Source organism: Plectropomus leopardus, chromosome 15 (assembly GCF_026936395.1).
Source record: "Plectropomus leopardus strain MGB_pleo_1.0 chromosome 15, ASM2693639v1, whole genome shotgun sequence".
NCBI classification, from domain to species: domain Eukaryota; kingdom Metazoa; phylum Chordata; class Actinopteri; order Perciformes; family Serranidae; genus Plectropomus; species Plectropomus leopardus.
In genome coordinates, this window is record NC_142190.1 from 20087173 (window position 1) to 20099776 (window position 12604).

A 12604-nucleotide genomic window follows, 5' to 3' on the forward strand; every position below is an offset into this window, starting at 1 on the left:
AATTTAATGTATCATTTTTTAATATCTTTAGAAAATGTATCACCTTGACAACACTCAATTTATCATCTTAATAAGTGATCATAACACTGTAGTCAGAGGAGGAGTTAGTGGCTTTTTTATGATTCATTCCATCAAAAGGAGAAAAGAGAATATTGTACAGGTTTCTATGCAACATCTGTTGGATTGAATTATTGAGAAATTACAGTAAGACTATAATCACTGTGAATAAAAGCAGCTGCATTACCATTAAACAGCACATGCAGGTGCTGTTTGACTGTTGGTGGCCAAGTCATTGAGACAGCTTGTACATACTATACTGTACTCAAACACTCAAAACCTTTTATCACAGGTGGCTGAGGGAAACACTCACTCAAGTACTGTCCTTAAGCACAATGTTGAGGCACTACTTTACTAGAGTGCTGCATTTTATGTTAGACAGCCTACTTTAAAGATCAAGAATTTACATCCATATTACATAAAATACTTATGAGAAATAATGATTAGAAACATTAACCCTCATCCAAATTTAACATACAAGGCCTACTGACTAGGGACCCCAAGGTTAAACTACTAAGAAATAACTATCATAGCAAAAATATTAATTTATTGCTTCTCTAAACAATATTTGTCATGTTATTAATCTCTTAAGAAAAAATGAAAGATTTTTATTTTAGGATAATTTACATTTAAGTTACAGTTAGCTGACTTTGAACATCATCTCAGGAATAGCAAACAAATGTCGCCCACTCTGGCTCCATATTCATTTCTCTTTTATTTAGATGACATTTCGGCCCTCGGGCCTTCTTAAGATTGACAATTGTTGATTGACTGTTGTCAACTAGATTAATGGTCTTGAAGAAGGCCTGTGGGCCCAAATGTCATCTATATAAAAGAGAAATGCATATGGAGCCAGTGTGTGTGACACTTGTTTCTTATACTTTTAAGTCTACAGCCAGTGCTCCTTTGTGAGTGTTACTTTTCTGTTTTGGTTGAACATCATTTTACATTATGAAGAGCAATACTTAGGGTCGTCAGTAGAGCACACTGTCATGATTATATATCATATTGTGGACTCTGCTTTTGGGTTTAGACATGTTTTTCATGTTACCTGCACTCTGTTTCAAGCTTAATTTTTGTACTATCTACCCTCATGTGTCATGTCCGGTTTTACTCCTTGTTTTTGTGTTTCCCTGATTAGTTTCACCTGTCTTCTATCAGTCTCTTTTGTCCTCCCTTGTTAGAGTCTTCCCTGCACACCTGTTCTGTTTTAGTCGATTCTGCTTCACCCTTGTGTTTCCCACTACACCTTCATTTGTTAGCCAATTGTTTCCCTCCTATTGCCTGTGTCCGCTACCTCATTCATGTCGTCTGTCCATTGTCCTCTGTGTATAAATACCTGTGTGTCCCCCCCTTGTTCTTTGTCAGTTTGTCTGCTACTCTTGCTGTTAGCCCTGCTTTGACCATGCTGTCTTAACCTCTCTGTTTTTTGCTATTGTCTTTACCCAAATTCTTCCCTGTTATCCTGGTTGGTTTCAGTTCAGTTTGTTTTATTCGTGTTTCATTTATACTTTGGGTTTTATGAATATCTGCATGTTCTGGGGCATTTTATGTGCGTTATAAGTCACTTTTTGTTTGTATACCTGGCTTATCATTTTGTTTTGCATTTGAGCCCTCATCCAACTTCACCCTGTGACACACACCCTTTAATAGTGTTTGATACATTAACCCTTTGAGACCTTTGAGATGGAAAGAAGGCAATGTACAATTAAAAGGAAAAATGAAGCAAAAACTAAGTTGCTCATAGCCATTTTTTTCAAGGTTTAAATACCTTTGAAAGTCATCTGAAAGCAGCACAAGGAAATAATGTCACTCCAGGGTTAAAAGGTCTAAATAAGGGCCCATGGCAAACATGAACTCAATAATTAATTCCATCTCTGAAAACAGCATCGGCAGAATTGGCTGCTTTTGACTGGGGTTTCCCAGAACCCAGAAAATTTAAAAGCACTAATTAAAACAGAGACAGAAAACAATGATATGAAGTTAGAATGATAGAATAAAGCACCTGTAAGATATGAATATGGAATTTCTGGTTTTACTTCAGAAAAAGATCTCAATAGTTCCTCCACCCCTGCGGCAGATGTTTTGACCTGTCAGAAGGAACACCACATGTGGTAAGGTATTTAAGACATTGACTGCTAACAATATGGTATCCTCTGCAATCAAGAATGTGAAATAGGGTTAACTACTCTCAAACACATATTCATAATATTAGCAGATTTCACATGCATTAGTCTTGCTTGTTTGCCTGAAAACTCTATAAAGGTCTTTCAAAGAGCCTCAAAGAACATTAACCTGTACAATGACGATGATGCAAATTTCTTCAAGTAAAACTGTATTTGTCGATGTGCGTGTGATCTGATGACTATCACACAAACACACACAGAGGAGGCAGTTTGTTTGTAACACCCTGTATTAAGCCAGAGCATCATTTACATAAAGAGGAAGCCACAAACAAGTGTGTGTGTGTGTGTGTGTGTGTGTGTGTGTGTTGGTGGTGGCAAGGGGATGGAAGAGCACATGACGTCATAGAGGGACAGATCAGGTTTATGCTCTGCAAGCTGACTGCAAAGACACACTTCTGGACATGAAAGAGAAGCTCAACCTCTACATCCACCTGCTCCTATAGCTCGCAAGCGCATCATGGACGTCATAGTGGTGGAAAGCATTTACCTCCTGGTCATCGTCACCCTCATCAGCGTACTTCAGAATGGTAAGAAAGAGCAAAAAGCATCAAGTTTTAAAATTCTTATTCAGTAAAGATGATAAAAATTCAATGTTTTGCGATGCCATTATTGATCTCTGTGTTTTAAGCATTCTTCGCCCTGAAGGTAGAGAAGGAGTGCAACAGACAAAATATCAACACATCTGCTTTTGAACGAGTTTCTTGCGCCAAGTAAGTGTTATCCTCGTACTCTGTGAATCTAATGAAACAAATGGTGAAAAAACAATGAGGATTTTTGTTCTTTTTGTTTCCTACAATAACACTCTGGAACTTTCCATTTGGGTTTAACATTTCCTCTAATATGACGTCCTTTGAGAGGCAGGCCTCATTTGCCTGCACAGTCCCAGATAGGCGGAAAAAAAGCTGGTGCAGAGCTTATTTGAATGCTTGCTGGGAAGGCGACAATAGCCATTAGGAAAACATTTATTCTTCCAGCCTCCTAGTTAGGTGACTCATCATTCTGGGTTTAAGTTACAGGAGTGAGAACTGCTCTTATCTTTGCAATTTGTGACCGGTGGATATTTAAAATTGATGTCATACGCAACATGAAATCAAGCTTGTTTCTCAAAAATGTGACTTTTACGCATATTGCAAAACCACTTGACGCATAAAGGTTTGCCAACTCAACAGTAAATGTACCTGACAATTACTCAATTAACTGCTGAGTTTACAAATATTTTGTTAATTATCAAAAATGCCAGACACACTGAGATAAAGAAAACAAGCTTGCTCTGCTTAAAATTATTGGTTGCCTTTAAATATTAAATTAGGCAAGCTGAGAAACTTGAGTACCTTAAACTTATAGTATATATAACTTATAGAATAAATAGTTGGGACGATCAGTGTCAAGCTGACAAATTAGTCCCATCAACTTTAAACATTAAGTTCAATCAGCAAGTTATTTTAGTGGTACTAACAATAAATTTCAAGTTTAACAAACCTGAATCCAGTTAACACAGGATTACTAGTAAAACCAACAAACTTGAATCGATATCTTACAGAAATGTAAATAAAAGTTTCTCAAACAAGCGTCTTGTTAAATTAACTTAATTAACTGAATTTTTGCAGTCTTATATAAAATGCTCTGCTCCTTTAACTCAGAATCATGACATATTTAATGTTCCTTTAGAAATAAGTCGTGCAGTTTTGTGTGTGTTAACAAGTGAGGATATTCAGAGGAGGATATTCAGTTGAGTGTTTTTTCGAGAAGTAATGTTACAAACAAAACAAGAGAAAAAAAGATTTCTGGCAATTTGTCTTCACTTCTTTGATGTTCAGATGAATAGATTTCTAAAACTCATTACTTTCTGTTATTCTGCTAACTTAAATGTCAGGATTTGTTGCTCTCCTCTGTTTCATATCATGTAAAATGAATGTGATTGTGTTTTGGACTGCTGATCAGACAATCTGAAAATTATTTCATTTTTTTCTGAACTGTTTTAGGCCACACAATTAATAAGCTAATCAGAAAAATAGTCACCCTATCTTAAAAGTAATCATAATTTGCAGCTATTCAGTGATAATGCTTGATGTTGCACCACTGCATCACATTGATGTACTTGGAAAATCAGGCTTAAACTCGTAATTCAAATCTAATAAGTGTAACTGACACAACGTCTCCGTCTTTAGTCCAGAGGCTTTATTAGTCCACCAGCAGCAATGCACTTCCTGTTTTTATCTGAGCCACATCCTGTCTTGTATGTAATGGGAGGATTTTGAACATTTGCCTCTCAAATGTGATGCAAACATTTGGTGACATTTTAAAAATCACTCATATTTGTAATATATCCTATTGGTAAAACTATCCATTATTTAATTGGAAATAAATAATTCTGTGTAAAAAAAAAAAAAAAAATCAGACTGTGACCCCTCAGATTAATCTTGGGACCCCTTCTCAGGTCGCCACCGACAGGTTGAGAATCCCTGCTCTGAGGAATGATGTTTTTTGGAGGACTCTTCTGACGTGTGAGATTGGAAAAGGTTTGAGGGACACGGCTCTGTGTAACACACTGTAGTGATTATTGCAATGTATTGCAACAGCCAGTTTGTGCTGACTGGGAGAGTGGGCTCAACTTTTCCTGGCTTCCCACTTCAGCTCTGTTCCTCCAACACTCAGACAGACACATTGGGTTTTCTAACTCATGTACTGTTTTATCCCTTGGATCCTTTTTTTCCCCCTTACAGCCACTTCTGCTCTGCAGTCTGAAAAAAATTTCGTAACAGCCATAGAAAAAGCAGCCACGCTGTCGGTAACAGTTTGCAGATTGCTCCATGGTTCCTTATTGCAGGTGACTTCCTTGAAATGTGTTAATTGCAGCTCTTGTTTGTTTCTCTCAGCCGTAACTGCATGGATGCTTATCCCACTTTCCTGGCAGTGATGTGGTGTGCCGGCCTGTGTCTCAGTCAAGGTAATCATTAATCAGTTACCATATAGGAGACAGTCACACTTTTGTGTCCTGTAAACACAACACACCCACACAGAGTCAACTCAGCGGAGGAAAAACATTCCTATGTATGTTTTGTTCTATAAATATCCTTTTTTGTCTATAGATCAATCTTTATGTTTGAGAGCCAGCACGTTCAGAACTGCATCCATACTAAAAATAGCAACATGTACACCATATGGTGGAAAGTATGTGGATGCTTGAACACACCCAAACATCTCATTCAAAAGCAATGTGCATTAATGTGCCTCCACTCTTCAGATTAGACTTTCCACAAGATTTCTGAGCCTGGCTGCAGAGATTTGCTCCTGTTCAGCCACCCCGGCATCAGAGATTTAAGGCATTAGGTTATGGTGGGGTGATCAGACCCAGCTCACAGTTGGAATCCCAGTTCATCCCAAAGGTGTTGTATGGTGCTGAGGTCAAGGATCTGTGCAGGCCATGTAACTGGGAAAATCATTTGTTCATGGACCTTTTTGAACAGGAGAAATAAGGGGAGCAGCATTTGTTCTTATCAGACAGGTTTCTTTCTGCAGAACGAATTTATGTATTCACTAGCAAGGACCACACCTCAACGTGAATTGATTTTGACAATTTATTGACATGAATGTAAATTTGGTATAAACATAGATTCTGAATATTGGAATGGATGGTTGAGTGCAGTGTGGGGAAGCTTCGGTGGGAATTCGCCGTGGCTCCCGGGCATGACGGACCCCTAGGACCCTACGGAGAGAAGGAAGAAAAGAAAGAGATCGAGGGAGGGGGGGAGGGGTGCAGAATAACGAGACGAAAGGGGGAGATCGGGTTAGGAGGATATTTAAGCCGGAAGAGGCGCGGTTGAGGTGCAGTAGAGGTGTGGTCCTGCTCCTGAAACTCTGCTATAAGCTTCACATAAATTCATGTTCACACTCATAGCACAATAGGTCAAAATTCAATTTTGACACATTTAGGTTCTCATAAGCTCAGCACTTAATTAACCCAATATTAAGAATGACCACTTAAAACTGACATTTATGTATTTATTCATGTATTTATTATTTATTTATTTAACTCATATATGTCTAGTGGAAGATCTGTCCACAGACAACAGAAGCATTATTAATATTATTATTATTATTATTATTATTATTATGTGTATATGTGTGAACATGTATACGAAACCCAACTTTCCCCACTTAAGTCATATTTTACCCATGAATGTTATTCTTTTTAAACACTCCAGTTTATCCACTGCCCTTTAAAAAAAGTGTTTAACATGCTTTTTATTAACAATTTTAACATGAATTTTCTAGGCTACTTGCAAAGGAAAGCTTACTCACCATTGCCTCAGAGCTTCATCAGTAACCACGTCTCAACACATTAAAATAGCATATAAAACACATTATAAAACAATTAACGGGGAGCCTCCTAGTCTCACAGTTTGACTGTCTGAGGAGGGAGCAGGAATTTCAGCACAAACACTCAGTCGGCATGTGCGTGCTCGCCCTCTGAAAACAGTTTTGACTGATAAGATAAATACATAAACAAAAACATGACTACAATCTTTGAAAAAATGAGCCTAGATCAAACAGTGAAACACAGCCTGTAGACCAACAGTAGACAGGGGTGTCTGTATAATTTTGGCCATAGAGTGCATTATGAAACCACAGAGATTATATACTGAATTCAGCCTTTTCTGCCATCTGTTTGAAGCTCCTGCTGCCTTTGCTGGGATCATCTATCTTGTAGTACGACAGAAGTACTTTGTTGGATACATGGGACAAACCTCTCAGAGGTAAACGAACACAAGCGATCTATTTTGTGTGTGTTTTTGTGTTTATAGGTATGCATATAATTAATATATTTTCACATTTCTTTGTAGCACCCCAGGTTACCTGTTTGGAAAACGCATCCTTGGTTTCCTGTTCCTGATGTGCGTCGTGGGCATCTTCAGCTACCTGCTGATACGCCACTATGGCAACGACCACAAAGAATATGTAGAGATCATAACCAAAGCTGCCTCTACACTTCTCCTCATCCCGTAGTCCAGTGTTTGTCACATAATGACAACAACACTTCCCCACATTTATCTTTCAATTGATGAAAACTCCATTAAAACCCTGTACTCATTTGTTTTGTTTTATAAAAGAACATTTATTATGTTTGGTATAAAATAAAAACTTCTCACAAACAAGTGCTGATTCTTTAGTACAAAAGTCTACAAACCTTTAGTTGTGCAGTAAATCAGATTTGACCCCTTTAACCCCTCATACAACAAATGTAAATCAAGTTTAGTGGCAAAAAAAAGAAAGAAAAAACATCAATTTAGACACAAAAGTTGCCTAAATAAACTTCATGGCATTCAGAATTTCATTGTCAGTCCTTGTCAGTGGTTTCCACTCACTGATCATGAGAAATCTCTGGACCCAGTTATCAGGTAGCTCCTGCAGTCCCAAGAGGTAGGCTTGTCCTTCACCTGGCAGGCTACAAACATCGTCTGTTGATTTAAGAGAGTTTCTTGAGGAAGCAGACTCCACCAAAAACCAGGCGTGTGATAAACTCTTTTTCTTGCTCTTCATCCACCGCTGGCTCATGTCAGTCTCAACTTTAATGGTAACAAAGATGAATAGAGAAGAAAAGTTAGACAAGCGCCTGCTGATAAATACAGAAAATGTTAAGGTTACTATCAACATGTAACATGTAATAAGAGGCACTCACGTTAAATTTTCTTTTGCTGAACCCAAACCAGTGTGGGAAGTCAAAGAGGGCATCAGAGTAGTATTTCAGGGTAAAGGAGGAGTCTCTCCACACAGGTTTGACTTTTATTTGTTTGTCAGTTATGATGTGGATGTGTTTCGCTGCCCAGCTCTCCAGCAGTTCGGTCAAGTCAATCTAAAATGAGAAAAAGACACGTTCAGTACAAAAAAACAAAACACAGCAGCTCCTGGAGTGAAGTTAACAATGTAAAAGTAACCAAAACTCCCGCTTACATCAACTCTGTAGCTCTCCCCAGCAACAGAGGAGATGGTCCAGTCCAGGCCTCTCTCCATCTGCCACTTGATGAAAGGATCGCTGCCGTCGATGGACACCACAAACTGCTTCAGAACTGATTCAAGGGGAAATAAGGAAGGAGAGAGTGCAGAAAAACATGTTGTCATGTACCACAAGTACTGTGCTGCCGTTGTAATTTCTCTACTCCACCCAGTGCAAACATCCCACGTTTGAGAGCCAGCATGAGTCACCCATGCCACCAAACTGCATGACCCATTCAGCAATGCAATGCAAGGGGTGCTTTTGAGGACCACTTGTGTTTTTACAGCTAGATTATTTCAGTCTCATTACATTTTGTGTGTTTTTAAACTGTGTCGGGCTGAGGTCTTGTGGTAAAATGGGTAGTAGGCTACAGTTTAACCCTTTCAAACCTGAGCAAATTGACTTAATTTCTTTCAAAAACATGGGAAGAAGGCAAGGAGCAACGAGAGGAGAAATGACCCAAAAAATAAGCAAGTTATTGGTGAAAGTATTAAAAAAATACCTGAAATTTAATTTAAATAAAAAGGAAGAAATGAAAGAAACTATTTTGCAAAAAATAATCTTAGATCTGTAACTATAATTACACGTGGTTGTCCCCTGACTTTTTCATAGTTACTTTTTCCCTTTTTTTCCTTCTGAAACATTTTTTGCCAAGTTGCTCATTGCCTTTTTCCCCATGTTTATGAAATAAATCACACCAATTTGCTCAAGGTTCAAAGTTAAAAAGCTTGTGAAAGACATCTGAAAGAAGCACAAGGTTTCAAAGAGTTAAGTTACCTCTGGCTTCATCTGCTGCCTTTTTGTTGGTCACTGAAAAGTTCTCTTCGCAGGCAGACATCAGCAGATAGATCTTCTTGGACAGCAGACTCTTTCTCATGCTGGTGTACTCCCATAAATTGTGCATTTTGACTTTCCTGTTTGAAAATCAGACAGTTTTAAATACACTTTTTAAATGTAAATTCACAGAGCTGTGCATCAGGTTCAGCTTATTTTATTTTTACCCGTAGGTAGATTTGGTTTGTAGTATGACGTGCAAGGCATCCATTAACACAGTTTTGGACACCACAGACAACATACAGGATAAAACATAAAAAGAAAATAATATATAAAACAATTAAAATGTTAATCAAAATGTTAATTGTGTAATAAAAGGCAATCAAAACACTAAACTACAATACTAAAAATAAAAACAATGCAAAAAACTGACAAAATGATCAAATGATCTTGTGCAATTTTCCTACAGCTTGGTCACCAGTGGGATGGCAGCTGGAGCAAAAATGTGTACACCTTCAGAGTATCCATGCAGTGGCCTACATTTTTTTCTACCTCACCTTCCCAGCGACTTGTGGAAAACGATTCTCCCTCTGCAGGAGTCGAAGTCATCGATGAGCACCAGGTTTTTCTCCGAGTCGCTGTGGACTCGATACCCCGAGGGGACAGCCTCCACGGAGAAACCTTTCGGAGGTTTTGTGAGGAAGTCCTCCACCTGTGTCACTGTCATCCTGCTGCGGGACAGTTTGTTTATCGTCATGCTGTCACGCGTTTCTCCTGTGAGTCCTCCAGCTGCTGCGGCTGCTGCTGTTTATAAAGTGTGCCTCGCGCCTGCGGCTTTAATAACCAAGGTCAAGTTAAATATGTTGACACGAGAAGGCTTCCGGTCTCCTTTAGTCAAAATAGACAAACTCATCTGGAAAACTGTTGGTGGCTGCGATTTGTGTTTTTATCAAGTAAAGACCATTCCCTGGCACTAGCTTCTTAAATTTAAAGATTTGCTGCTTGTCTTATGTCCTAGGCTCATTCATAATATCATCAAAAAAACATTAATTTGTAGATTATGTGACATGAACAGTCAGTTCATATTTTTGTCAATCAAAATGTATTTACTGCAGTTCTGAGAACTTATTAACCATAAGCAAACAGAAATAGCCAGTTTATATAGGCTAATTGTAAATCATAGTAATACATTTGGGGGGTTTGGACTGGACATGCTGAAGTCATCAACTTGGCTTTGAAAATTTGTTATTGTCATTTTCAGTAGTTTCTGACATTTGATAGACTGAACAATCAATCGGTTAATTAGGAAAATAACATTTTAAAAGTACAAAAGTAAAGTTAAAGACCCAAAGTTAAAGACCCTGTCCTGGTCATGCTAATTACCGAGAGGTAACAGATTAATCATAATAATAACCTTAATTTATTAGAACATTTTTTAAAAAAAACAGCAACAAAGTGCTATACAATTCAACTAAAAACATTTAAAAGACAAGGAGAATGAAATGAACTAAAATTTCATCAAAGTAAAAGACAAAATAAGAAACAAGAAACAAGAATATGAATCAATAAGGTAGCATTAAAATACAGCTCAGGTAAAATCAGGATATGCTTTTCGATAGAAATACGTCTTTAAGAGAGACTCCACCGTAGACAGCAACTCAGACAGATTACCTACATAACTGATAGAGTTAAAGTGAATTCAAAGTATACAAATATATTCATTATGTCTGAGATATCTGATGTTTCTCATGGAATTTCTCTCAAAGCAACTTTATTTTGAAGGCAGGTGTATTTACTTCCTGTTTTATGAAGCATGACATGGCTCGTAGGGACACAGTTGTATGTATATATAACACAATTCCTCCAAAGTAACTTCTAAGGACTTTATTAACTAATTAAGGCTCATATCAAGGCTGGTTGGCGCTGTCCTACATTCATGTAAAGCATAAATAACAGCCTACATAATGCACATACATACCAGTGAGTGGCTGTGCAAATAAAGTTATAAGTAATTAACAAAAGACTCTTGAGTGCATGACTTTAAGAGAAGCCACTTGAAGGCTGTATTTGGCCTTGCACAGGGAAACAACAGCAGGTGGACTTTTGATCTGAGCAGGAAAAGTATAGCACCTAATTCAGACACAATGAGTCACCTGAGAGGCTTTGTTTAACAATGACAACATCAATGTGCTTCATGTTTGTATTTCGTATCAACAAACCTATTGCACTTGCAGACTTTTCCGATCACGTTGCAGCTTTTATTCATAAGCCATGTGTTTGTCTAGACCTTTGAAATGAATAGGCCTTCTTATTTACTATAGCTTTCCTCAGCAAACAACACACCAGGCAGTCCAAAACAGATGAATAAATCAAAGCTTTGCTTTTATTGCAAGTGACCCAGTTGTTGGAGTGAATCATAGCAGCTTTATCTTCTACCCATCCAGTTTTTATACTTTCCCGATTCCCTCTGAGCTGCATTGGAACAGAGCTCTCTGGTTTGAATTTCTTTCCATAAAGTTCACTTAAGTCACGCAAAAATGTGATCACTCACAGCTGTGGTTTCACAGCAGAGCCGACCTGTTTAATTTTTGCAGCCAACAAGTAGACTCAGTGGTCAGGAGGCCGTTGACTCATTTGTTCTGGATGTCTTTACCAGTCTGCAGGCCTACAACAGACATCACGCTTTTCAGCCTCCTTTTTGGATACTTCTTGCTCATGTGAGTCTATAAACAACACCTGCCCCATGTGGAAAACAAAATACAGTATTCTCCACAACTAACACAAAAACACTTTTTTAGGCACATAAAGTTCAGCTGATCTTTTTGTTTTGTGGTCAACCTCTAACCTCCCTTTAGAGGGCAGACAGAGACAGACAGAGAAAGATCTTCAGGCTCGTTGCTCTCAGATCAGCATAGGGTTTAGAGTAACAGTGTGGAAAAGTAACTTTGCTGTACAACTCAGACCTCTGCCATGATGATGCCATGATAATGACTACTTTAATTTGATTTTGTGTGTGTGTGTGTGTGTGTGTGTGTGTGTGTGTGTGTGTGTGTGTGTGTAAGACTGATGTTTGGAAACAGTTTTTACAGTTTCTAGCTATGATAAATGGTTTGATTTTGACAGATTAAAAAAAATACTATTTTAAACACACCATCAGGTATTAGAAATCAGAGCCCTGACTCTGACCGCTGTCAATTCAAAGCTAAAAACTTTCCTTTATTACACTGCTTTTAAAAATTGTAAATCATTTAGTAATTAATGTTATCGATTTATATGTCTTGTCTTTACTCTTTTAATGTAAATCTGTATCCCTTATTATGTTTTTTATTTTATTGCCCTATAAAGCACTTTGAATTGCCCTGTTTTATGAAATGTGCTATACAAATAAAGTTGCCTTGTCTTACCTAAAATAAAAACAAAACATAACCATTTAAAGTTGTATGTCCCTTCCCTAAATAAACATAAAAAAAAACCTTAGTCCCTCCCTGGTGCTTAAAAAATGATTTTACATACCTCCTCTGTTTTACACCATCTCCTCCCCTCACATAAATAACAAACAAAAAGTATCTCAGCTACTAGGCACAGTAAATAA

At 37.8% G+C, this 12604-nt stretch overlaps 2 protein-coding genes across 3 annotated transcripts; one reads left to right on the forward strand and one right to left on the reverse strand.

The window, feature by feature from the left end:
* Positions 1–1412: 1412 nt before the first annotated feature.
* Positions 1413–7399, forward strand: alox5ap (arachidonate 5-lipoxygenase activating protein). 2 transcript variants are annotated; one of them, XM_088088745.1, is made up of 7 exons: positions 1413–1525; positions 2102–2171; positions 2687–2770; positions 2872–2953; positions 5120–5190; positions 6919–7000; positions 7088–7399. In XM_088088745.1, the coding sequence occupies exons 3-7, from the start codon at positions 2701–2703 to the stop codon at positions 7248–7250; spliced, it is 468 nt and encodes a 155-aa protein (XP_087944871.1). In that variant the 5' UTR covers positions 1413–1525; positions 2102–2171; positions 2687–2700; the 3' UTR covers positions 7251–7399. The 2 variants fall into 2 exon arrangements, with proteins under 2 accessions (XP_087944871.1, XP_042354500.2); XM_042498566.2 differs by lacking the exons at positions 1413–1525; positions 2102–2171 and having other exon boundaries at positions 2563–2770.
* Positions 7400–7598: 199 nt separating this feature from the next.
* Positions 7599–9835, reverse strand: medag (mesenteric estrogen dependent adipogenesis). The gene is made up of 5 exons (XM_042498565.2): positions 9570–9835; positions 9016–9152; positions 8196–8311; positions 7924–8097; positions 7599–7810 (listed from the first exon to the last, which is right to left on the reverse strand). The coding sequence occupies exons 1-5, from the start codon at positions 9767–9769 to the stop codon at positions 7796–7798; spliced, it is 642 nt and encodes a 213-aa protein (XP_042354499.1). The 5' UTR covers positions 9770–9835; the 3' UTR covers positions 7599–7795.
* Positions 9836–12604: the final 2769 nt, after the last annotated feature.

What these genes read in the sequence shown, in the direction of transcription:
- alox5ap (XM_088088745.1), top strand. Translation starts at nt 2,701, where the DNA reads ATGGACGTCATAGTGGTGGAAAGCATTTACCTCCTGGTCATCGTCACC. An exon ending in CATCAGCGTACTTCAGAATG is followed by an intron (nt 2,771 to 2,871) that starts GTAAGAAAGAGC and finishes CTGTGTTTTAAG; the next exon opens with CATTCTTCGCCCTGAAGGTA. An exon ending in CGGCCTGTGTCTCAGTCAAG is followed by an intron (nt 5,191 to 6,918) that starts GTAATCATTAAT and finishes ATCTGTTTGAAG; the next exon opens with CTCCTGCTGCCTTTGCTGGG.
- medag (XM_042498565.2), bottom strand. Translation starts at nt 9,769, where the DNA reads ATGACGATAAACAAACTGTCCCGCAGCAGGATGACAGTGACACAGGTG. An exon ending in TTCCACAAGTCGCTGGGAAG is followed by an intron (nt 9,153 to 9,569) that starts GTGAGGTAGAAA and finishes ATTTTCAAACAG; the next exon opens with GAAAGTCAAAATGCACAATT. An exon ending in GGCAGCAGATGAAGCCAGAG is followed by an intron (nt 8,312 to 9,015) that starts GTAACTTAACTC and finishes CCCTTGAATCAG; the next exon opens with TTCTGAAGCAGTTTGTGGTG.